The sequence below is a fragment of the Gorilla gorilla genome, chromosome 3, assembly GCF_029281585.2.
Source record: "Gorilla gorilla gorilla isolate KB3781 chromosome 3, NHGRI_mGorGor1-v2.1_pri, whole genome shotgun sequence".
NCBI lineage: Eukaryota > Metazoa > Chordata > Mammalia > Primates > Hominidae > Gorilla > Gorilla gorilla.
In genome coordinates, this window is record NC_073227.2 from 17,243,753 (window position 1) to 17,267,589 (window position 23,837).

Sequence of the window (23,837 nt, forward strand, 5' to 3'; positions counted from 1 at the left end):
ATCTAAGCCCTCTCAGACACGTGTTAGAATTCCCATCTTTCAAATGAGGAAACCGAGGCTGGGCGAGGGCTGTAGGGATGGAGAGAGTTGGATGGGTTCAAAAAGCGCTCATTCAGGATGGATTGCAGGGAAGGGTGGTTGAGGAAGTGAGCAGGATCATGGCAGACATGGATTTGGTGGTTTCTGTGGAGATGGGAAATGCCGTGAGGTCTCCTTATTGTTCTGTCAGGGGTGACTCAGTCCCTGTGCATCAGGGTCAGCTCCCATGAGGCCTGGGACTTGAGTGGGGCCTCCGTGGTGGCTTGGAAGCTGCTCCCCACCACATGCCATTTTCTCTTCTCTTGCAGCTTTGGATACCTCCCGCCTTTGGCTGTCGACCTGAGTATGACAACGGATTGGAGGAGATTGTCTTTGGCTTTGAACCCTGGATAATTGTGGTCAACCTGGCCATGCCTTTTTCTATTTTCTATCGAATGCACGCAGCTGCCTCCCTCTTTGAGGTCTATTGTAAGATATAGTCTGGGTCCACAAGAGACCTAGGAGTGAGCTAACAAGAGTTCATTGGAGCCAACTAGGAGTGGCCAGGTTGGACAAATATTGCCTGACAAATATGAGAAGGGCCACCTTTTGTCTGCAAAGATTGTGCTTCCTGTGGGCTGGAACTGCCCATCAACCCTGATGAATGTAAACAAGTTAGATCAAAATCCATGAGGTGGCTGGAATCTGTCCTTGGTTAATTAAATGCTAATCAAGCCCAAATTATTTTATTTCCTTCTAAATGATTTAGAAGAATGTGATTCTGGCTTGGGAAAAAATCTATCCAGTTTGTTTTTCATAAAAAGCATTTTCTTTGTGTCATTTATCACATGACTCCATACAACCTTTTCCTGACCACCTGCATAGTAATTTACACTTTAAAAATTTATCCTTCTCAAAGCCTATGAATTTAGACACAATCACAATGAGTTTATATTGTTTCTGAATAGGTTTAATTTCTTGAAGTTATTTTTATCATCTGGATAGAAATTTGTGTACAGACCAATATAAAAACATATTTCTTATCTGAAATGTTGACACATTTTTGTGATCATTTTCAAGTATTTTTAAAAAGAAATTTCACTGTTCTTTCACTTTAAATACTTACATGTTTATTGTAAAAAATTTGGATATTTCAGAAAAGTAGAGAGAAAAAGTCACCTATGATGCCATTGTTCAATTAACAATTACTTTTAATATCTTGGTGTATTTCTTCCAACCATGTTGATGAGATTCTTTTTATTGTCATTATTATACCTTTGAATGATGATGCAACATATTTGATTTTGTATTCAGTTATTTTGCCACTTAACAATATGGCATAAACCTTGCCCCCATATTGTTATAAATTCTTTATAAATATTTTAATGCTGTAAGATAGTCTATCAAGTGAATGTACGTTAATTAACATAGTTTCCTATGGTTGGTTTTACAGTGTTTATAACTTTTTGCTTTTATAAGTAACTCTGAAAAATCAACCATATTTGTGAAGCATTTCCTATATTTAGAATTGCTTCTTTAAGATATGAAATTACAATTAGGATGCCTAGCCCAAAGATTAAGATTATAAATATTTCAAAGGTGCCTAAGGAATATTGACATTTGGGAGGACTTTGTATAGTTTTTCCATAGCTATTTTAAAATAATAATAAAATTAATTTTCTTACTGTAAGTATTAATGTGAATATGTTTTCATTTGAGTGTATTTTTTTCAGACAGTGCAGGCAATGGGACAGTAATAAATACAAAGTTTTTTTTTTAATATGACTAAAGTACACTTATTTTAGAAAAAACTAAAAAATAGGCATATATACTAAAAAACAAAGGAAAACATCATCTATACATGTCCCATCTAGAGAATCGGTTCTCAACCTGGGGATCTTGTTCCTTGAGGGGACATTTAGCAATATCTGAGGACACTTTTTTAATATTTATTTTTTGTTAAAATTAAAATAAATCTAAATTATACATAATATTTGTGCATACTTATAGGGTACATGTGATATTTTGATATAAACATATAATAAGTAATAATCAAATCAGGGTGACTGAGATATTCATACCCTAAAGTATATATCTTTTTTTGTGTTAGGAACATCCTAATTTCACTATGTTTGTTACTCTAAAATATACAATAAATTATTGTTAGCTATAGTTGCGCTTTCGTGCTACCAAACACATTTTTTATTGTTACACTACTGCACCCATGGATACGGCTAACACCCTACAACATACAGGACAGCCCTACCACAAAGAGTCTTTGGGCTGATTGTCAATGGTGCTGAGGTAACCTAGAGGTAACTGCTGTTAAGTTTTGTTATCTAGGTAGCTATTAGTACATGCACACAGGCTGGGCGTGGTGGCTCACACCTGTAATCCCAACACTTTGGGAGGCTGACACGGAAGGATCGCTTGAGGCCAAGAGTTTAAGACCAGCCAGGGAACACAAACATAGTGAGACCCTGTCTGTACAAAAAACAAAACAAAACAAAAAACCCATTTGCGGTGGAGTATGCCTGTAGTCCCAGCTACTCATGAGGCTGAGTGGAGAGGATCACTTGAGCCCAGGAGTTTGAGATTGGGTAGTGAGCCAAGATCGTGCCACTGCATTCTAGCTTGGGTGACACAGCAGGACCCCATCTCTAAAAAATAAAAATTAAAAAAATTATATATATATATATATTTATTTTTATTTTTTTGAGATGGACTTTCACTCTTGTCGCCCAGGCTGGAGTGCAATGGCACGATCTTGGCTCACTGCAACCACCGCCTCCTGGGTTCAAGCGATTCTCCTGCCTCAGCGTCCAGAGTAACTGGGATTACAGATGCCTGCCACCACGCCCAGCTAATTTTTGTATTTTCAGTACAGACAGGGTTTCACCATGTTGGCCAGGCTGGCCTCGAACTCCTGACCTCAGGTGATCCACCCACCTTGGCTTCCCAAAGTGCTGGGATTACAGACATGAGCCACTGCACCCAGCCGATAATTTTTTTTTTTTCAAAAGTACGCATACACCCACACCCACATGAAGGGGGTGGTTTTTATATATACTGCGTTTGTATGTAACTTGCTTTTTTCCTCTTGATACACCAGAGTGCTTGTTCCCTGTTTTGGGTCCCAGGCATCGACGCTCTGGCTTTAGTGTGCCTGAAACTCATCTGGGGAACTTGGTAGGATTCCTGCCCTCCAATATGGAAGCGCAGATTCAGTCTGGAGGGGGACCCGGAAGTCTGCACTTTCATGAGTATCTCAGGGGATGCCAATTCCCTTTGATAAGCATCTCCTTGGGAGTCCATGGACCCCAAGCTAGGACTCCTGAGCAAGTTTCCTTGACATTGTATATCCATGTGCAGTATGATTTTGGGTGGCTTTAAAGTACATTCCATGGAAGGATGTAGCATTCCTTATTTTTTCAAACCGTGATGTTGGACATTTAGAGATATTTAGGTGGTTCCTTTTTTTTGGTGCTACTGTAAACAATGCTATGGTGATCATCTCTGTAATTGAGTCTTTGAGGTCAGTGACAAACTGTCCTCTGGAGTGATTTATGCTGACTCAGCAGTGACTGAGTGGGAATACCGGTTTCCTCATTTTGGTTGGCATTACCTTTACCCCCATTCTAAGCACATTAGAACAGCCCTGAGGCCTCAGCTGTGGGTTTTGGGCTCTGCCAAGGAGACAAAAAGGAGCCATCATTATGCTGGGAATGATGGATCCAGGTTGTGGGGATGCTATTGTGGACACATGGCAGCATCAGAGCTTGGAAAAGCCTGCATGGCTGGCTGGGCTCAGCGTTTCCAAGAAAGGTTTTAAACATGGATGAAGCATCTCTTATCCTCAGCAGGCAGCCTCAGGGATGGCTATTTCAGCCAGGTGCTTTTTACCTCCAAGTAATTAAGCATCCTGATTCAACCAGCATAGGTGGCAAGGAAAATTTACTATCTTAATGCCAAGGCAATTTGCCAAAGAGGAACCAGAATGTGCAATACACAAGTTTTAAGGTCTCAGGGATTAATACAGGGAATACAAATTGAAATAATAATGAGTTACCACTTCCCATTCATTAGACTGGCAAGAGTTGGCAAGAAGTGAAAGAAAGATTCATATATACTGCTAGTGGGAGTGTAAATGAATAAAATCAGATTGGACAGCAATTGGCAATATTGACTAAGGCTGGAGGTACACATTCCTTATGACCTAAGAATTCTGTTCCTTGGCATGTGCTCCAGAGACAGCCTCACACCTGTGTTCAGGAATGTTCACTCAGCATCACTTGTAATTAGGAAAATGGAAAACAGTCTAAATGCCTGTCAATTAGGAGTGCAGATAGGCACACTAGGGACTATTTCCATGATGAACTATTTCACAAAAGGAAAAAATGAACACAAGAGAATTCATGTATCAACATGGATAGTCCCCCAAAACAATGTTGAATGAAACATTAAGTAGCGTAGGGGTATAATTGGTATGATATCATTAATATGATGTCTAGGAACAAGCAAAACAATCCCTGATATTGCTGGGGGATATGTCCATATGTAGTAAGATTACAAACACACCTGAAGAAAGAATGCACGCCAAGTTCAGTGTAGTGAGAAGGGAAAGGGCTTGGAACCAGCAACTCAGTTCATGCTGTGTCCGAAATATTTTTTCTTAAGCAAAGAGCTATTCATTATGTTTTCTCTGCACTCTTAAAACGTACTCTTTAAATATACTTTTAATGTATTTTAAAGAAATTTTAAATGAGATATTTCATAATAGAAGTATTTGAGAGCAAGAAAAAAAGAAAGTCCATACAAGGAAGATGAACTTAGACAGAGCTACCCAAGCAGGTAAATTTCCAGCATTCATCCATCACTGTTGAGAGATGGGTGTCAAAGCCAGTGGTGTTCTGTTCTCCTTGGCAGGTAGATCCCCAAGGTGGGGTAGCTCAATGCAATTAGCTGGTAAGATCACTGGACTCACTCTTCCAGGGATGACTCTATGCACATTAGGAAACCTGACATTGGTTTGCCTTCCAATGTCACTGTTTGCTGTGGGGACAATGCCCCGGGCACACAAATTATCAGGACAATCTGCAATGGACTGGATGTTTGTTTCCGCCTTAAATTCATATATTGAAGCTTAATGGCAATGTGGTGGTATTTGGAGGTGGGGTCTTTGGGAGGTAATGAGGTCATGATGGTAGGACCCTTGTGAATGGGATTAGCACCTGTAAGAGGGGACCAGAGAGCTTTTGCACTTCTTTTCTGTCATATGAGGATGCAATGAGAAGACAGCTGTCTGTGACCCGGAAGAGGGTCCTCACCAGAACCCGACCATGCCAGCACTGACACCCTGATCTTGGGCTTCCGGCCTCCAGACCTGTGAGAAATAAATGCCTGTTGTTGATTAGCCACTCAGCTTGTGCTATTTTGTTGTAGCAGCTTGCACTGAGTAAGTTATTCCCTTACCTGTTGTAACCGTATACAGGAGAGGCCTGTGCATTTGGTAGCTTGGGTTCTTCCCTAAGCCTGTGAAACTCAGATTTGAACTCATGTATTTTGGGTGCCATGACTCTTGTCGAGGCAGAGTGGAAGGGCACGGGCACGGAGCCAGATATCCAGGGTGACAACAGGCTCCCATGGTGCCTGAGTGTGCATTAAAAAAAGCACCCCTTCCACAAGACATTCTCCAAACTGTCAAACCAAACCCACCAGCATCTTCCTACCTGCCCATGCGCAGGGGCCAAATTAGACCTGTTTGTCTCCCCACCACAAATGTCGGCCAAAAGTTCCAACTGGAAAATGCTTGCTATTACCTTCCAGTTGCACGACCCTCTCAGCTAACGAAGCCCTTCTCGCATCCATCTCCCTCCACGCCTGCCTGTGAAGTCCCAGCTCACAGATGACCTGGTTAGGTAAGCACTGTTATTTTGTTTGAACAGAGGGAAACTTTGGATCACATGTACATAGCTAGTCAGTGGCAGCATTTGGTTCCTCATGCCGGTTTTAAAAACTCCATTGCCTTTTCTTTTCATTAGTCATATCATCTTATGAAGAAAGTCAACTCAGTAAAAATATCCTTCAAACAATAGCTCAGGGATATGCTTACAGAACAATCTAGTCAGCTGACAGAATATCTGGCTTTTCACACAGTTATAAAATGCTGCACTTTGCTTAACATGGTGAAGAGTGAAAGCTGCTAACAGCTGGTTTCTTTCTCCCAAAATGTGAGCCCTGCTATGGGAGAGCGCAACCAGCAGGGGGCGCCAGCGCCTTTCCCTGAACTTCAGGGCAAGCTTGAGACGGGGTACCTGGAGGGTGGGCAGTGGCCTCAAGGTACCAAACGAATGGGTGGGCGCAAGGTGTGCTGATTGGACTCCATTGGCTGCGCTGGGTTCCCGTAGCGTTATGTGAGAGATACCTGTCACCACTTACTGGCTAAGACCCAGCCAGTTTCAGCAAGGATGTTCCCTCCACCGGACCCACCAGGACCCACTCCCTGCAGGGCACTCTGGTCCCTCTCAAGAGGCTTTGGAGGAACTTGGGGGTTACCGGGTGTTCCCCTGATGGGAGAGTCCCTGGCATGCTGGGTGTGAGTGGGACTGAGTTGGGTGGGGGAGGCTGGGGCAGCTGGCTGGGAGGGCATTGTGCTGGGTGTGATGGGGGAATGTAGGCTATGTTAGTTCCTCCTAAGAGTAGCCACCAAGAGGACTCTGGGGAGGGAGAGATGGGCGCAGTGTTTTAACCCACAAATGGGAGGGTAATTCTGGCATGATGGTTTCAGCAATGTTAGTAACACATGGACCACCATAACCATGATAATGAAGCTACATGTCTAAAAAATGTAAATCAAATCAGGTCACCTGCTAAAAACGTTTCACTATACAGAATTTTGCTGAAAGGTGGTTTCCAAGAGACTTTCAAAGATGTTAAGTGAGGACATACTGTACATCAAATTCATATCCTCTCCCAGAGTTCACGTGGAATTTCTTTATAAACTGCTTCTAGAGAATCTGTTTGGGCAGGTTGTGTGTAGAGATCCGAGTCACCCGTCCTCAATCTTGGCTTTGAATGAAATCACCTGGGGAGCTTACAAACGATGAGGCCTGGGTCTCATTACATGAAATTCTGATTTCCTTGCACGTGTGTATGTGGGTTTTTTTTTTTTTTAAGCACTAGAGGTGGTTCCAATGATGAAGTTTTTAGAGGAATCAAGCTCCAATGAGTAAGAACAGAAGTTAATAGTAATATGATATCTTCAAATATGATCTTCAAGTGCATTGTCCATCAACGCCATACAAACTTTTATTATGCTGTTTTTTCTTACCATTTAGCATTTTCTATTTTTTCTTTTTCTTTTCTTTTTTTTTTTGTGTGTGTGTTGAGGCAGAGTTTCACTCTTGTTGCCCAGGCTGGAGTGCAATGGCATGATCTCGGCTCACTGCAACCTCTGCCTCCCATATTCAAGTGACTCTCCTGTGTCAGCCTTCCAAGTAGCTGGGATTACAGGCATGGGCTACCACGCCCGACTAATTTTTTTTTTTTTGTATCTTTACTAGAGACAGTGTTTCTCCATATTGGTCAGGCTGGTCTTGAACTCCTGGCCTCAGGTGATCTGCCCACTTCCACCTCCCAATGTGGTGGGATTACAGGCATGAGAGACCGCGCCCAGCCACCACTTAGCATTTTCATTTTACGTTTGTCGAAGTTATACATTTAGACACACATTGATTGCTGCTTTGTTTTACACTTGCATATACATAAAATGGGAAATAGAAAAGAGTAAAATGGGCACAGTATCCCTGAAGTTTCACATTCCGGGACATTTTAAAAATATTTGCTTTTTAGAAATTGGTTTCAATTAAGAAACTGTGGTATACACACACAATGAAGTATTATTTAGCCTAAAAACGATTAAAATCCTCTCCACTGCAGACAAAATGGATGAGATTGCAGGTGTGTATTGTAAGTGAAACAAGCCAGATACAGAATGACAAATATTTCATGTTCTCACTTATATGTAGGAACAAACAAGAAAATCTTGGCCAGGTGTGGTGGCTCAGGCCTGTAATCCCAGCACTTTGGGAGGCCGAGTCACATGGATCACTTGAGGCCAGGAGTTCGAGACCCACCTGGCCAACATGGTGAAACCCTGTCTCTCCTGAAAACACAATTAACCCGGCGTGGTGACGCGTGCCTGTAGTCTCAGCTACTCAGAGGGCTGAGGCCCAAGAAGTGCTTGAACTCGGAAGGTGGAAGTGGCAGTGAGCCCGGATTGTGCCTGTATACTCCCACCTGGGCAACAGAAAGAGACTCCATCACACACCTACACACAGAAGGAATCTCAGGAAGGTGGAAAGTATGAAGGTGGTTAGCAGACACTAGGAAGAAAACGGGTGGGATGGGGAATGAAGAGAAGTGGATAATTGGGTCCCAAAATACAGAAAGATGGAATAAGTGAGTTCTAGTGTTTGATAGTAAAGTATGAAAATTTTAGTTCACAAGAATTTCTTGCATATTTCCAGATGCTTTGGTAAGAAGCTTCCTAACTTTCTCATTATGCTCGTTTTTAAGCTATTCTCTTTCTGTTCTTGAAATCGTGCTGCTTTCTTTGTTTTTTTTTTTTTTGCTTTTTTTGTTTTTGTTTTTGTTTTTTGTTTTGAGATGGAGTTTCACTCCTGTTGCCCAGGCTGTAGTGTCATGGTGCAATCTTGGCTGACCGCAACCTCTGCCTCCTGGGTTCAAGCGATTCTCCTGCCTCCACCTCCCGAGCAGCTGGGATTACAGGCATGCCCCAGCAAACCCAGCTAATGTTGTATTTGTAGTAGAGATGGGGGTTTCGCCCTGTCGGTCAGGCTGGTCTTCAACTCCTGACCTCAGGTGATCCACCCGCCTCGGCCTCCCAAAGTGCTGGGATTACAGGCGTGAGCAACTGTGCCCGGCCCATGCTGTATCCTTATCTGTCGTCTGTCATTGTTTGCTTGTTTTGGAGCCCAGAAATAACTTCTCACCTATATGTTCAAATGACTTTTAACCTGAGTGCTAAGAAAGTTCATTGGTGGAAAAGCAGCCTTTTCAAGAAATGGTGTTGGAGAAACTTGATTTCCACATGCAGAAGAATGAAGGTGGACCCTATGTCACACCAGGTGCAAAAATTAACACAAACTGGATCAAAGACCTAACCCCAAGTGCTAAAAGTATACTATGCCTAAAAGAAAACATTGGCCACACTTTCATGACATCAGATTGGGCAATGCTTTCTGGGATCTGACACCAAAAGCACAGGCAACAAGAGAAAATTAGATTCCTTGGATTACATCTAAATGACAGGAACTTTTGTGCATCAAAAAACACTGTGAATTGATTGAAAAGATAACCCACGGATTAGGAAAAGTATTTGCAAATCATCTATCTGGAAAGAGGCTGATATCCATCATATGTAAAGAACAGCTAGAACTAAACAACAAGAAACCCAAAGCATCCCATTAACCATGGTCAGAAGATTCGAGTAACTGTGTCCCTAAAGAAGATATAGCAATGGCCAATAAGCATCTAAAATGATGTTCAAAATCACTCATCATAGGGAAGCACAAATCAAACCAATAATGTGATACCACAAGTTAGGATGGATATGATAAACAAACAAGCATTGGTGAAACTAGAGGGAAGTAGGAATGCTCGAATATGATCGGAGGGAATGCAAAATCGTGAAGGAACAGGGAAAAGAGTATGGCGTGTACTGGAAAAAGTAGAAACAGAATTATCAGATGTTCTCACAGATGCACTTGTGGGTACTTACCAAAAAGAATTAGAAGCCAGGAGTGGAAGAGATATCTGTACAGCCATATTCATAGCAGCATTAATCACAACAGCCAAAATGTGGAAGCAACCCAAGGGTTCGTGGACAGATGAATGAAAAAGCACACTGCAGTTCCTTCAGACAATGGAAGACTATTCGGCCTTCAAAAGGCAGGCACTTCTGGCCAGTGCGGTGGCTCACGCCTGGAATCCCAGCACCTTGGAAGACCGAGGTGGGTGGATCACCTGAGGTCAGGAATTCAAGACCAGCCTGGCCATCTTGGTGAAACCCTGTCTCTACTGAAAACGCATAAAATTAGACAAGCGTGGTGGCATATGCCTATAGTCCCTGCTACTTGGAAGGCTGAGTCACAAGAATCGCTTGAACCCGGGAGGCGGAGGTTGCAGTGAGCCCAGATTGTGCCACTGCACTCCAGCCTGTGCGACAGAGTGAGAATCCATGTAAGCACAAAACAAAACAAAACAAAACAAAACAAAAAACCCCAAAAAACCAGACAGGCACTTCTGACACAGGCTGCAACACGGATGAACTTTGAAGACATTATCGTCAGTGAAATAAATAAATCCCAAAAGGATAAACACAGCCAGGCTCTGTGGCTCGCACCTGTAACCCCAGCACTTTGGGAGGCTGAGGCAGGCGCATCACTTAAGGTCAGGAGTTCGAGACCAGCCTGGCCAATATGGGGAAAGCTCAACTCTATTAAAAATACAAAAATTAGCTGGGCGTGGTGGCGCACGCCTGTAATCCCAGCTACTCAGGAGACTGAGACACAAGAATCACCTGAACCCACGATGTGGAGGTTGCAGTGAGCCGAGACCACGCCACTGCACTCCAGCCTGGGTGACAGAGAACGACTCTGTCTCCAAAACAACAGCAACAACAAAAAAATTAAACACAGTATAATTCCGCTTATATCAAGGGTCTAGAGTAGTTAAACTCATAGAGTTGCTAAATAGAATGGTGGCCCCCAGGGGTGGGCGAGAGAGAGGAACGGAGAGTTTGGTTAATGGGTGTAATTTCCATTTTGAAAGATGACACTGTTCTGGAGATGATGGCGGTGATGGTTGCTAAACAATGTGAATGTACTTAATGTGATTAAACTGTAAACTGAGAAGTAGTGGAAATTGTCAATGTTGATACTGGCCATTCTATATGAAATAAAATATATTTATAATTTTTAATATTTATACGTGGTATATTTTCCCATCATAAAAGCTGAAAATGAAAGCAGTTGGATCTTTAAAAAGAAAAGAAGGAAGCGAATAATCCACACAAGCTTTCTCCTGATGAGAGGAAGAACCCCAAAGCTTCTATGGACACTCACTTTTCTCTTCTTCTTCATGCAATACTGAGGAAATCCTTAGAGGTTGGGGAATGTGGGTGACTTTGGCTAATGAGGAGCTCTGTGCCTTGAGCCCCCCAGGCCACAGAATAGTAAATACTCAGTCTGTGCCTCCAGCCCTGCAGGGTGAGGTTCCAGTCCTGTGGGCTCCACACCCATCACCTGTATCAGGAGGCTCATGTCTCACCCTGTCTTCTTGCCAGCCTTGAGGATGGACTCTGAGCCTGCAACGTGCACCCCGTAGGGAGGACAGTGGACCTGTTCTCCGTGATCATGGCCTAGCCGAGGGGAAGGGCGGTTCAGTGAGTGCTGAGGGATGGTCGGGAGCCTTGTTTGGTTTCCTCCTCCTCAGGACAAACAGGAGAGTGCAGTGGGCAGATGGGAGGAGACCAATGTGCAAACAGTTAGCTCAGCAGAGTGTGGAGATTCTGTTCTTGGTTGTGGTGGGGGGGTCTCTCTCAGAAATCTTCTTTAAAATTTTGCTTTCCTCTACCACTGTTGTCCTTTTCATAGACATCTCACCCATGATAGCAGGGAATGAGTCCCTCTAAACTGTTCCCTCAGAACAACAAAAAGATGGTGAAGGTGATGATGAGGATAAAGAGGATCATGACCGACACGATGGCATCATGAAGCCTTAACTGAGGGCTTCCTAAAGGACAGGCTCTGAGCTCTGTGCTCTATGCAGCTTGTTTCATTTCATCTGCGTAGTCTCCCAGTTATGAGTGCACATTTCATGATGATTTTACAGACAAGAAAAGGAGCAACGCATTTTCATAGAACTTGCACCAGATCATGAAGTCAAAAAGGGTGAAGTCCAACTTGAATCAGGCAGTCTAAGGCCAGACACATGGCATTTGGCCAGTCCTCTCCCTGCATTCAACCTGCCCTCTCAAATCCTTGTCACTCAAGATGATGCCCCTGCTCACTGTGCCCTTCCCTTTGGGGGTTCCTTGGAGACCACAGCTAGACCAGTGGGTGCCACAATCACTGTGTCAAAGATTCCAGAAAGAATTGGCACAGGATCATTCCGGACGCATCTCTCCCTTGCCCCTGTTCCTGGCTTTCCTTACAGCTCTCAACTTCCTCAAAGGAGTCATCAATTCGGAGTTTGGCTTCCATTCCTATTGAGGAAGCTGGAAACCGGTTCAAAAATGCTCCTCCGATGTGGCTGTGGTTAAGACCTCTGAGCTCGGCTTAAAACATTTTGAAGCTGGGCGTGGTGGCTCACGCCTGTAATCCCAGCACTTTGGGAGGCTGAGGCAGGCAAATCACAAGGTCAGGTGTTCAAGACAAGCCTGGCCAACATAGTGAAACCCCGTCTCTACTAAAAACAGAAAAAAATGAGCTGGGTGTAGTGACGGGCGCCTGTAATCTCAGCTACTGGGCAGGCTGAGGCAAGAGAATAGCTTGAACCTGGGATGCGGAGGATGCAGTGAGCCTAGATCACTGCACTGCACTCCAGCCTGGACTCAGCACTCTCATCTGAGTTGATTTCTAGTTGATCCAATGGAAGCGAGCGATGATTAAACAGATCGTGGGTGCCCGCTGCGTGATCTCTATGTGATGGATGCATAAAGTCAAGGCAAAGTGAATTTTAGATATATTCGTTAATATTTTAAGCTTCAATTCCATACAATTCAACAGAAATATCTCCTGAGCCAAAATTCTGGTTTCCGTGCATTCCAGAGAGGACATTTTATTTTGTCCTTATCTCAGTAAGTACTGAGTATTGTGAGGAACAAGTGAGTCTCTTTTGTTTCTGATTCCCCAGAGCCGATATCTTGCTTGGCACATAGGAGATAGCAAAAGTAACAATCGATGTGAATTATTGAATTGACGCTTCCTTGGTTCACAAAAATTGGTTGTCATCAGTGTGACTTCGACTTACTTGATTCTTTTTGTTGTATGTTTTTTGAGACGGAGTTTTGCTCTTGTTGCCCAGGCTGGAGTGCAGTGGTGTGATGTCGGCTCACTGTAGCCTCTGCCTCCCAGGTTCAAGCCATTCTCTTGCCTCAGCCTCCTAAGTAGCTGGGACTACAGGCGCACGCCACCATACCGGGTGACGTTTTGGTATTTTTAATAGAGGCGGGGTTTCACCATGTTGGCCAGGATGGTCTTGATCTCCTGACCACGTGATCTGCCCTCTTCCGCCTCCCAAAGTGCTGGGATCACAGGCGTGAGCCACGGCGTGCGGCCAAACTTTCTGATGAGAACTCTAAGTCCACCTAAGCTAAGGACAGGAGTTAGAGCTTACATGAATTTTAAAACAAGACCCACAGATTGGAGGAAGCAATTACTCTCTTGAAAGAGAAAAGTCAGAAAACGTAATGACGAAATCACTAGGACCTAACTGGCATGTGGAACTATTTTCTGCTTAGGAACTATCAACTTTCATTTCATTTCCAGATGGCATGGTCTCAGCCGTTATACAGTGTTTATAAATGTTCTACATCAAGGGAATTTGTATCAATCTTTTCGAATCAAATAAAATATTTGAGTTCTTAATTTCCTTTAATTAGGATAACCATTTTCTTAAAGTGAAGAGAATGGTTTCATTACATATTTTTCTTCGGAAAAGATAGGTTGTATTTTCTAGCAATTACGAATTTGTTAGATATGATGATCTGGTTATTGGAACATTCTTGAATCTAGTGTCTCTAAGGCAGGTGTGTACAGCAAGTGAATAACACAGAAATCAATGAAGAAAGCATGAGAAGACAACTGAGTTTGTCAGAACTGCAAAATATTGCTGAGTGGATTGCTCTGAAATCTGAAAACATGACTTGTGAATTGCTTCTATCCAAAATGCAGACACAATGCTGGGTGTTGGTTTACTTGTTTCCGATTTTTCAACCCTCTTTTCTAGGCAAAAGGTGTCCAAACTCTACAGACCCACAGAATGTAACGGATGTCTCTCGATTCCTCCTCCTCAAACTCTCAGAGGATCCAGAACTGCAGCCGGTCCTTGATGGGCTGTTCCTGTCCATGTGCCTGATCACGGTGCTGGGGAACCTGCTCATCATCCTGGCCGTCAGCCCTGACTCCCACCTCCCCTCTTCCATGTACTTCTTCCTCTCCAACCTGTCCTTGCCTGACATCGGTTTCACCTCCACCACGGTCCCCAAGATGATTGTGGACATCCAATCTCACAGCAGAGTCATCTCCTATGCAGGCTGCCTGACTCAGATGTCTCTCTTTGCCATTTTTGGAGGCATGGAAGAGACACATGCTCCTGAATGTGATGGCCTATGTCCGGTTTGTAGCCATCTGTCACCCTCTATATCATTCAGCCATCATGAACCCGTGTTTCTGTGGCTTCTTACTTTTGTTGTCTTTTTTTTCTCCGTCTTTTAGATGCCCAGCTGCACAACATCATTGCCTTACAAATGACCTGCTTCAAGGATGTGGAAATTCCTAATTTCTTCTGTGATCCTTCTCAACTCCCCCATCTTGCATGTTGTGACACCTTCACCAATAACATCATCATGTATTTCCCTGCTGCCATATTTGGTTTCCTTCCCATCTCAGGGACCCTTTTCTCTTACTCTAAAATTGTTTCCTCCATCCTGAGGGTTTCATCATCAGGTGGGAAGTATAAGGCCTTCTCCACCTGTGGGTCTCACCTGTCAGTTTTTTGCTGATTTTATGGAACAGGCGTTGGAGGGTACCTCAGTTCAGATGTGTCATCTTCCCTGAGAAAGGCTGCAGTGGCCTCAGTGATGTACAAGATGGTCACTCCCGTGCTGAACCCCTTCATCTACAGCCTGAGAAACAGGGATATTAAAAGTGTCCTGCGGCAGCCGCACGGCAGCACGGTCTAATCTCAATATCTTCTTATCTGTTCCATTCCTTTTGTAGGGTGGGTTAAAAAAGGCAGCAAGGTCAAATAAGAATGATATCACAGGGTGAACACCCACTGTGACATTACGAGTAATACCTCCCTAGGATATAGAATAAACTGTCACAGAGTATACACACGTGGGGTACACCCACTGTGATATTAGAAGCAATATCTCCCTAAAGTGGGATTAAAAATATCACAGGGTGTGCACACTGTGTGATATGAGGAGTAATATTTACCCTGGATATTACGACTCATATCAAGGGTGTACACACATGGGGTACACGCACTGTGATATCAGGAGTTGTGTCTCCCTAGTATATTATGAATACTATCACAGGGTATACACTATGTGTGAACATCCACTGTGAAATTTGAAGTCATATCGCTCTATGAGATTATAAATAACATCAAAGCATGTACACCCCTGTGACATATTATGAGTAACATCCTTCTAGGGTATTACAGATAACGTCACAACGTGTACACCTCCTGTGACATTTTGTACACTCTTTGTGACATTAAAAGAAACATCCCCCTAGGATATTATGAATAATAACAAAGAAGGGGTACACACATGGTTTACACCACCTGTGTCATCAGGAGTCACATTCCCCTAGGATATTATGAATAATATCACAGCAGGTGTACACACATGGTGTACACCCCATGTGACATTCGGAAGAGCATGCCACTAGGATATTAGGAATAGTATCACAGGGGTTGAATACACATTCTTAACGCATAATGTCACCCCCGGTGACATTAAAAATAACATCCCCCTTGGATATTACGAATAATATGACAGGGAGTACACCCCGTGTGACATTAGGAGTAACATCCCCCGAGGATATAACGAATAACATCAGAGGGTGCACATGCATTGTGACCTTAGTAGTAACATCTCTTTGGGATATTACAAATAATATCACAGGGTGTACAGGTATTGGGACATCAGTAGTAACATCCCGCTGGGATATGACGAGTCATATCACAGGGTGTAAACCCCCGTGACAATAGTAGCAACATTTCCCTAGAATATTATGAATAATATCACAGGAGGTACAGCCCCTGTGATTTACGAGTAACATGTCTATAGAATATTACAACTCATATCACCGTGTGACTCTGTGTACACCCCGTGTGACTTTAGGAGTAACATCCCACAAAACTATGATGAAAAATATCACAGGGTGAACACCCCCTGTGACCTGAGGAATAGCGTAGTTTTAGGATATTGTGAATGATGTGACAAGATGTACACACCCTGTGACGTTAGGAGCAATATCCGTCTAGGATGTTAGGAAGAATATCACACAGAACACACCCCCTGTGACATTAGGATATGACAGATAATATCACAAGGTGTACACGCATCGTGACATTAGTGCTAATATGACTCTGGTACACTATGAATAATATCACAGGGTGTACATCCCTGTGACATTAGGAGTAACATCCCCCTAGAATGGTAAGAATAATAACACGGGGTGTACACCCCCCGTGACATGAGGAGTATCATCTCGCTAGAATATTACAAATAATGTCACAGGCTGTTATCGTCTGTTCCAATAGGAGAATAGACCCCTGGGAAATTATGAATACTATCACAGGGTATACAGCCCTGTAACATTAGGAGTAACATCTTTCTAGAATATCACAAATAACATCACAATGTGTACACCCCCTGTGTCATTAAAAGTAAAATTGCCCTAGGATATTACCAAATAGAACACAGGGAGTACACCTCATGTGACATTGGAAGTAACATCCCCCGAGGATATAACGAATAAGACCAGAGAATGTACCTGCATTGGGACATCAATGCAGGATAATACGAATAATATCAAAGGGTGTACTCGCATTGTGAAATAAGCAGTGAAATCCCGCTAGGATATTAGGAATTTTAGGACAGGGTCTACACGCCCTGTGACATTAGCAGTAATGTTTCCCTAGATGAATACAAAGAATATTAAAGGGTGTACAGGAACTGTGAATTATGAGCAACATTTCCATAGCATATTGCACGTAACATCACTGTGTGTACACTCCGTGTGACTTTCGGGGTAACACCTCACAAAATTATAACGAATAATTTCACAGGGGGTGCACCCTCTGTGACATTAAAAGTAACATTCCCCTAGAATATGACGACAATATCACAGAGTGTACACCCTCTGTGATATGAGGAGTGACATCTTATGAGGATAATATGAGTAATTTGACAAGGTGTACAAACCCTGTCACATAAGGGGTGACATCCATCTAGGACATTATGATTAATATCAAAAGGAATATACCCCGTGTGACAATAAAAGCAACCTCCACTTAGGAGAATAAGAATACCACCACCAGGTGTCCACACAAAGTGACATTATTATGAAGCTAAAGCTAGGGTATTGGGGATAACATCACAGTGTACAGAGTCCTGTGACATCAGGTTGAACATTCCCCTGCAAAATTACGAATAATATTGAAGGGTGTATACCCTCTGCGACTTTACCAGCTGCTTCTTGCTAGAATATGGAAGATAGTGTCCCAGGGTGTGAACCGAGGGTGGCAGTATAGAAAGGATCCTAGAAAAAATCGGGGAGTAATAACACCCCCCTCTCGCCCCCTGGATATGACGATGCAAATCGCAGGGGGGTGAGGCAGCCCCCGCGATGCGGGGAGTAAGAGCCAGCCCCTCTTGCCCCCCTGGTTTTTAGGATCCGCGGTGGACTTACAGCCTGTTTACCTTATTGTGAGTAATATCATCTACCCCTCTGGAGATTATGAACTGTTTCACAGATGGGTGTACACCCTCGGTGTACAGAGGGTGTACACCCGTCTGTATTGGATGTAGTATCTTCCTCTTCCTCCCTTAATATTAAGAACTGTATCACAGGGGTGTTTCTACTCCCTGGGATATCGCGTGTCATATCCTCCTCTCCCACGTTGCAAGCAGAAACAATATCAGTCGGGGCTTGTCCACATTCTGTGATATTGAAAGTAATATTATCCTCTTCCCTCCAGGATCATGGGAACAATATCCCTGGGGGGTGTCCATTTTCTGCCATATATGTAGTCATATGACCCCCTACGCCTTGGAATATTATGAAGGACCATCTCATATGGGGATGTACACTTCCTGCGATATTGGGAGTAACATCAGACACTTCTTCCGTGAATATTAGGAGCAATATCACCGGGTAGATGCACACCCAGTGCTATATTGGGAGTAACGTCATACTCCACCCCCTGGAGATTATATTCGGATCAATATCACCGGCTGGGTGTACACCTACTGCGATATTGAACGTAATATCATGCTCTTTCCCTCCCTGGACATTAGGAGCAATAGCACAGGTGGGTGTACCCCCACTGAGGTATTAGGCCTAATATTAGTATGAATTATTCCTCATTTGTTATTATCATGAATATGAATGATGGGTATTAATATTAAGAAATAATTGCTAATAAAATATTTTCAGATTATTAATATTAATATTAATTATTTGTAGCTAATATGACTGTTTTCTAATGAATAAGATCAATATCAGTTATTAATATGAGGCATCATTAATCATTAATATTAATCATTTACTGTTGTCGTTAGCATTACTAATATTAATTATGCTTATTATCGGTATTGATTTTAAAAATTATATTATCAGTTATTAATAAGGATAATTAGTGTCAATTAATAATTGAGATTATTAATTGTGGTAAGTCGCTTTGCGCCATTCCACCCCTCCCTCGGCAGCTAGTTTACGACCCAAAACCGGGACACAAATGCCCCTAAGAGAGCAGCGGTAGACTGGGATAGATGAGGATGGTCACGTGGTGGAGAGGCGTGCTTTTGGCTACCAGCCCTTCACCTGCGTCGACCTTCTCTACTGGAAAAACAATACACAGCCCTATACCGAAAGCCACAAGCCCTAATTGATTTGCTGCAAGCTGTTATCCAGACCCACAACCCCACCTGGGCTGATTGGCACCAGTTGCTCATGTTCCTCTTTAACAGCGAAGAAAGGCGGAGAGTCCTCCAAGCAGCAACTAAGTGGCTACAGGAACATGCACCAGCTGATTATCAAAACCACCAAGAGTATGGAAGGACCCAGTTGCCAGGAACCGACCCCCAGTTGGACCCACATGAAAGAGAGGAGATGCAAAGGATAAACAGAGACAGGGAAGCTCTCTTGGAAGGATTAATGAGGGGAGCTCAGAAGGCCACAAACTTTAACAAGCTCTCTGAGGTCATTCAGGGAAAAGAGGAAAGTCCAGCACAATTCTACGAGAGACTGTGTGAGGCCTATCGTATGTATACTCCCTTTGATCCCGATAGCCCTGAAAATCAGCGCATGATTCACATGGCTTTTGTCCATCAAACTGCAGAAGACATGAGAAGAAAACTGCAGAAACAGGCTGGGCTTGCAGGGATGAATCCATCACAATTACTAGAAATAGCTAGCCAGGTGTTTATAAACAGGGATGCAGTAAGCCCTAAGGAAAATGGCAAAGAGAATGGAAGTCAGGCCCGGTGACACGCTGACCTGTTTGTCAGCTGCAGCAATCAGAGGGGCCCCCCCAAAGAGGCAAGGGAAGGGGGGCCCTGGGAAAGAAACTCAGCTTGGCTGTCAGAGTTTGCAGCATAACCAGTGTGCTTATTGTAAAGAAATAGGACAGTGGAAGAACAAATGCCCTCAGCTCAAAAGAAAACAAGGTGACTCAGAGCAGGAGGCCCCAGAAAGGAGGAAGGGGCCCGGCTCAACCTGACAGAAGGGTTATTGGACTGAGGGAGACCGGGCTCAAGTGTCCCCAAAGAGCCTCTGGTCAGAATGACAGTCGGGCGTAGAGACATTGATTTTCTTGTAGATACCGGTGCTGAACATTCGCTAGTAACCGCCCCGTCACCCCCTTATGCAGAAAGACTCTTGACGTCATCGGAGCCACGGGGGTTTCAGGAAAGCAAGCTTTCTGCTTGCCTCGAACTTGTACTGTAGGAGGACATAGAGTTATTCAAAAGTTTTGGTACATGCCTGACTGTCCCTTGCCCTTTTTAGGAAGGGACTTGCTCAGCAAGCTGAGAGCCACTATCTCTTTGACAGAGCACGGCTCTTTGCTGCTCAAGTTACCCGGAACAGGAATCATTGTGACCCTTATGGTCCCCCGAGAGGAGGAATGGAGACTTTTCTTAACTGAGCCGGACCAAGAGAGAAGACCAGCTCTGGCTAAGCGGTGGCCAAGAGTACGGGCAGAAGACAACCCTCCGGGATTGGCCAGTTAAGACTGGGGCCTAGCCGGTGAGGCAAAAACAGGACCCGGTCCCCAGAGAAGCCCTTCAAGGTATCCAGGTCCGTCTCAAGCACCTAAGAACTTTTGGAATGATTGTTCCTTGTCAGTCTCCATGCAACACTCCCCTCCTGCCTGTTCCCAAGCCACCGAACAAGGACTACCGTCCGGTACAGGATTTGCGCTTGCTTCATCAAGCTACACTGACTTTACATCCAACAGTACCTAACCTGTCCACATTGTTGGGGTTGCTGCCAGCTGAGGACAACTGGTTCACCTGCTTGGACCCGAAAGATGCTTTCTTTCCTATCAGATTAGCCCCTGAGAGGCAGAAGCTGTTTGCCTTTCAGTGGGCAGATCCGGAGTCAGGTGTCACTACTCAGTACACTTGGACCGGGCTTCCCCAAGGGTTCAGGAACTCCCCCACCATCTTCGGGGAGGTGTGGGCTCGAGACCTCCAGAAGTTTCCCAGCAGAGACCTAGGCTGCGTGTTGCTCCAGTAGGTTGATGACCTTCTGCTGGGACACCCCACGGCAGTCGGGTGTGCCAAGGGAACAGATGCCCTACACTGGCACCTGGAGGACTGTGGGTATCAAGTGTCCAAGAAGAAAGCTCATATCTGCTGACAGCAGGTACGTTACTTGGGATTCACTATCCGACAGGGGTGGGAACGCAGCCCGGGATCAGAATGAAAGCAGGTCATTTGCAATCTAGCGGAGCCTAAGAGCAGAAGGCAGGTGAGAGAATTCTTAGGAGCTGTGGGGTTTTGTAAACTGTGGATCCCAAACTTTGCAGTATTAGCCAAGCCTTTGTATGAGGTCACCAAGGGGGTGGGGACCGGGAACATTTGGAATGTGGACCCCAACAACAGCAAGTCTTTCATGAGTTAAAGGAAAAACTTCTGGCAGCCCCAGCCCTGGGGCTACCCGATCTGACAAAGCCTTCTCCATTGTGTGCATCAGAGAGAAAAGATGGCTGCTGGACTTGGAACCCAAACTGTGGGGCCCTGGCCGAGGCCGCTGGCCTACATCTCTCAACAACTAAACGGGGTTTCTAAAGGATGGTCCCCCTGTTGGAGAGCCTTGGCAGCAACTGCCCTGCGAGTACAAGAAGCAAATAAGCTGACTCTTGGGCAAAACCTGAACATAAAGGCCTCCCGTGTTGTGGTGTCTTTAATGAATACTAAAGGACATCATTGGCTAATGAATGCCACACTCACCAAGTAGCAAACTTGGCTCTGTGAAAATCCCTGTATAACCATTGAAGTTTGTAACAGCCTACACCCCGCCACCTTGCTCCCGGTATCAGAGAGCCCTGTCGAGCCCGGTTGTGTAGAAGTGTTGGACACAGTTGACTCTAGCAGACCTGACCTCCGGGGTCAGCCTTGGGCATCAGTAGACTGGGAACTATACGTGGATGGGAGCAGCTTCTTCAACACCCAAGGAGAGAGAGGTGCAGGGTATGCAGTGATAACCCTGGACACTGTTGTTGAAGCCAGATCGTTGCCCCAGGCCACTTCAGCCCAGAAAGCTGAACTCATTGCTTTCATTCGGGCCTTAGAACTCAGTGAGGGTGAGACTGTCAACATTTACACTGATTCTCGGTATGTCTTTTGAACCCTTCAAGTGCATGGAGCCTGATAGAAAGAAAAGGGCCTATTGAACTCTGGGGGAAAAGACAGAAAATATCAACAAGAAATCTTGCAATGATTAGAAGCAGTGTGGAAACCCCACAAGGTGGCAGTTATGCATTGCAGAGGACACCAGCGAGCTTCCACCTTGCTGGGTTTGGGGAATTCCCACGCTGACTCAGAGGCTCTAAAAGCAGCATCTGCCCCCTTCTGGGCATCAGCGCTCCCTCAAGCACCTGATCTTGGACCTACTTCTTCTAAAGAAGAAAAGGACTTTCTCCAGGTAAAGGGAAGGACAAGTGATGGAGGTAGGATGGATTCGGTTACCAGATGGGAGAGTAGCTGTGCCACAGCTGCTAGGAGCTGCAGTTGTACTGGCTGTGCAAGAATCCACCCATCGAGGTCAGGAGTCACTGGAAAAGTTGTTAGGCCGGTATTTCTACATCTCACTTTTGTCAGCCCTTGCCAAAACGGTGAGTCAGCGGTGTGTTGCCTGCTGACTGCATGATGCGAGGCAAGGTCCAGCCATTCCGCCCTGCATACGAGCTTATGGAGCAGCCCCCTTTGAAGGTCTCCAAGTGGACTTCACAGAGATGCCAAAGTGTGGAGGTAACAAGCATGTACTAGTTCTTGGGCGTACCTACTCTGGGTGGGTGGAGGTCTGGGTCGTCCTCCCCAAACCTGGATGTTAGCAACGAGATCACAGAGGGGGTGTACACACCCTGTGACATGGGAAGTAATATGATCCTCTCCCCACCTGGATACTGGGAAAGATACCACAGCGCGGGTATACGTTTCCTACGCTTTTGGGAGTAATATCATTCTTTTCCTTTCTGGATATTAGGGAGAATATCACAGGGGTGCTGTACAATTACTTCGACATTGGGAGTAACATCATCCTCTATTTTCCTGGATATTGGGCACAAAAACACAAAAGTTGAACAACCCCTGCGATATTTGGAGTAATATTATCCTCTCCCCTCACGATTATTAAGAACAATATCGTAGTGGTGGGGGAATGTATACCCCCTTTCATGTTTGATATCATCCTCTTTCCCCCTGGATATTAGGAACAATATCAGGAAGGGATGTACAGACCCTGAGACCTTTGCTGTCATATGATTGTCTCTCCCTTAGATACTGGGAAAAAATGTCACTGGGGATGTGAACAGCTCTGCGATATTGACAGTAGTATCATCCTCTCCCCCCTTGCATATTGGGAACAACATCACAGGTGGGGTGTACTGCCTCTGTGATATTGGGAGTGAAATTTTCCTCTCTTCCCCTGGACATTAGGAAGGGTATCGGAGGGGGAGGGTGTACATTCCCTGCGATATTCAACGTAACATTATCCTCTCCCTCCGAGGGTATTCAGAACAATATTACAGGAGGGGTGTACACCCTCTGCGATATTCAGAGTCATATCATCCTCTTTCGCTCTGGATGTTAGGAACAATATCACAGGGTTGTGTACCCCCCCTGCGATATTGGGAGTCATATCATCCTCTCTCCCTGTGGATATTAGGAAGAGTAACACAGGGCTGTGGAAACCCCCTGCGGTCCTGGGAGTAATATCATCCTCTCTCCCTCTGAATATAGGAAGATTTTCACAGGGGTATGTACACCCCCTGCGATATTGGCAGTAAGATCATCCTCTCCACCCAGGAAATGACTAACAAGGTCACGGGGGGGTGTACTCCCTCTGCGATATTGGGAGAAATGTCGTCCTCCCCAAACCTGGATGTTAGCAACGAGATCACAGAGGGGGTGTACACACCCTTCGACATTGGAAGTAATATGATCCTCTCCCCACCTGGACACTGAGAAATATACCACAGCGCGGGTATACGTTTCCTACGCTGTTGGGAGTAATATCATTCTTTTCCTTTCTGGATATTAGGGAGAA

The 23,837-nt window shown here is 44.5% G+C and overlaps 1 protein-coding gene and 1 pseudogene across 1 annotated transcript in view; both read left to right on the forward strand.

Moving 5' to 3' along the window:
* Positions 1-1,706, forward strand: part of OTOP1 (otopetrin 1) — a 39,322-nt gene extending 37,616 nt beyond the window's left edge. The window contains exon 6 of the mRNA XM_055385854.2: positions 348-1,706. Coding sequence (XP_055241829.2) covers positions 348-518 — 171 coding nt within the window. The 3' untranslated portion in view covers positions 519-1,706. The remainder of the gene's footprint in view (positions 1-347) is intronic.
* Positions 1,707-13,964: 12,258 nt separating this feature from the next.
* Positions 13,965-15,007, forward strand: LOC101130473 (olfactory receptor 7E24-like; annotated as a pseudogene).
* Positions 15,008-23,837: the final 8,830 nt, after the last annotated feature.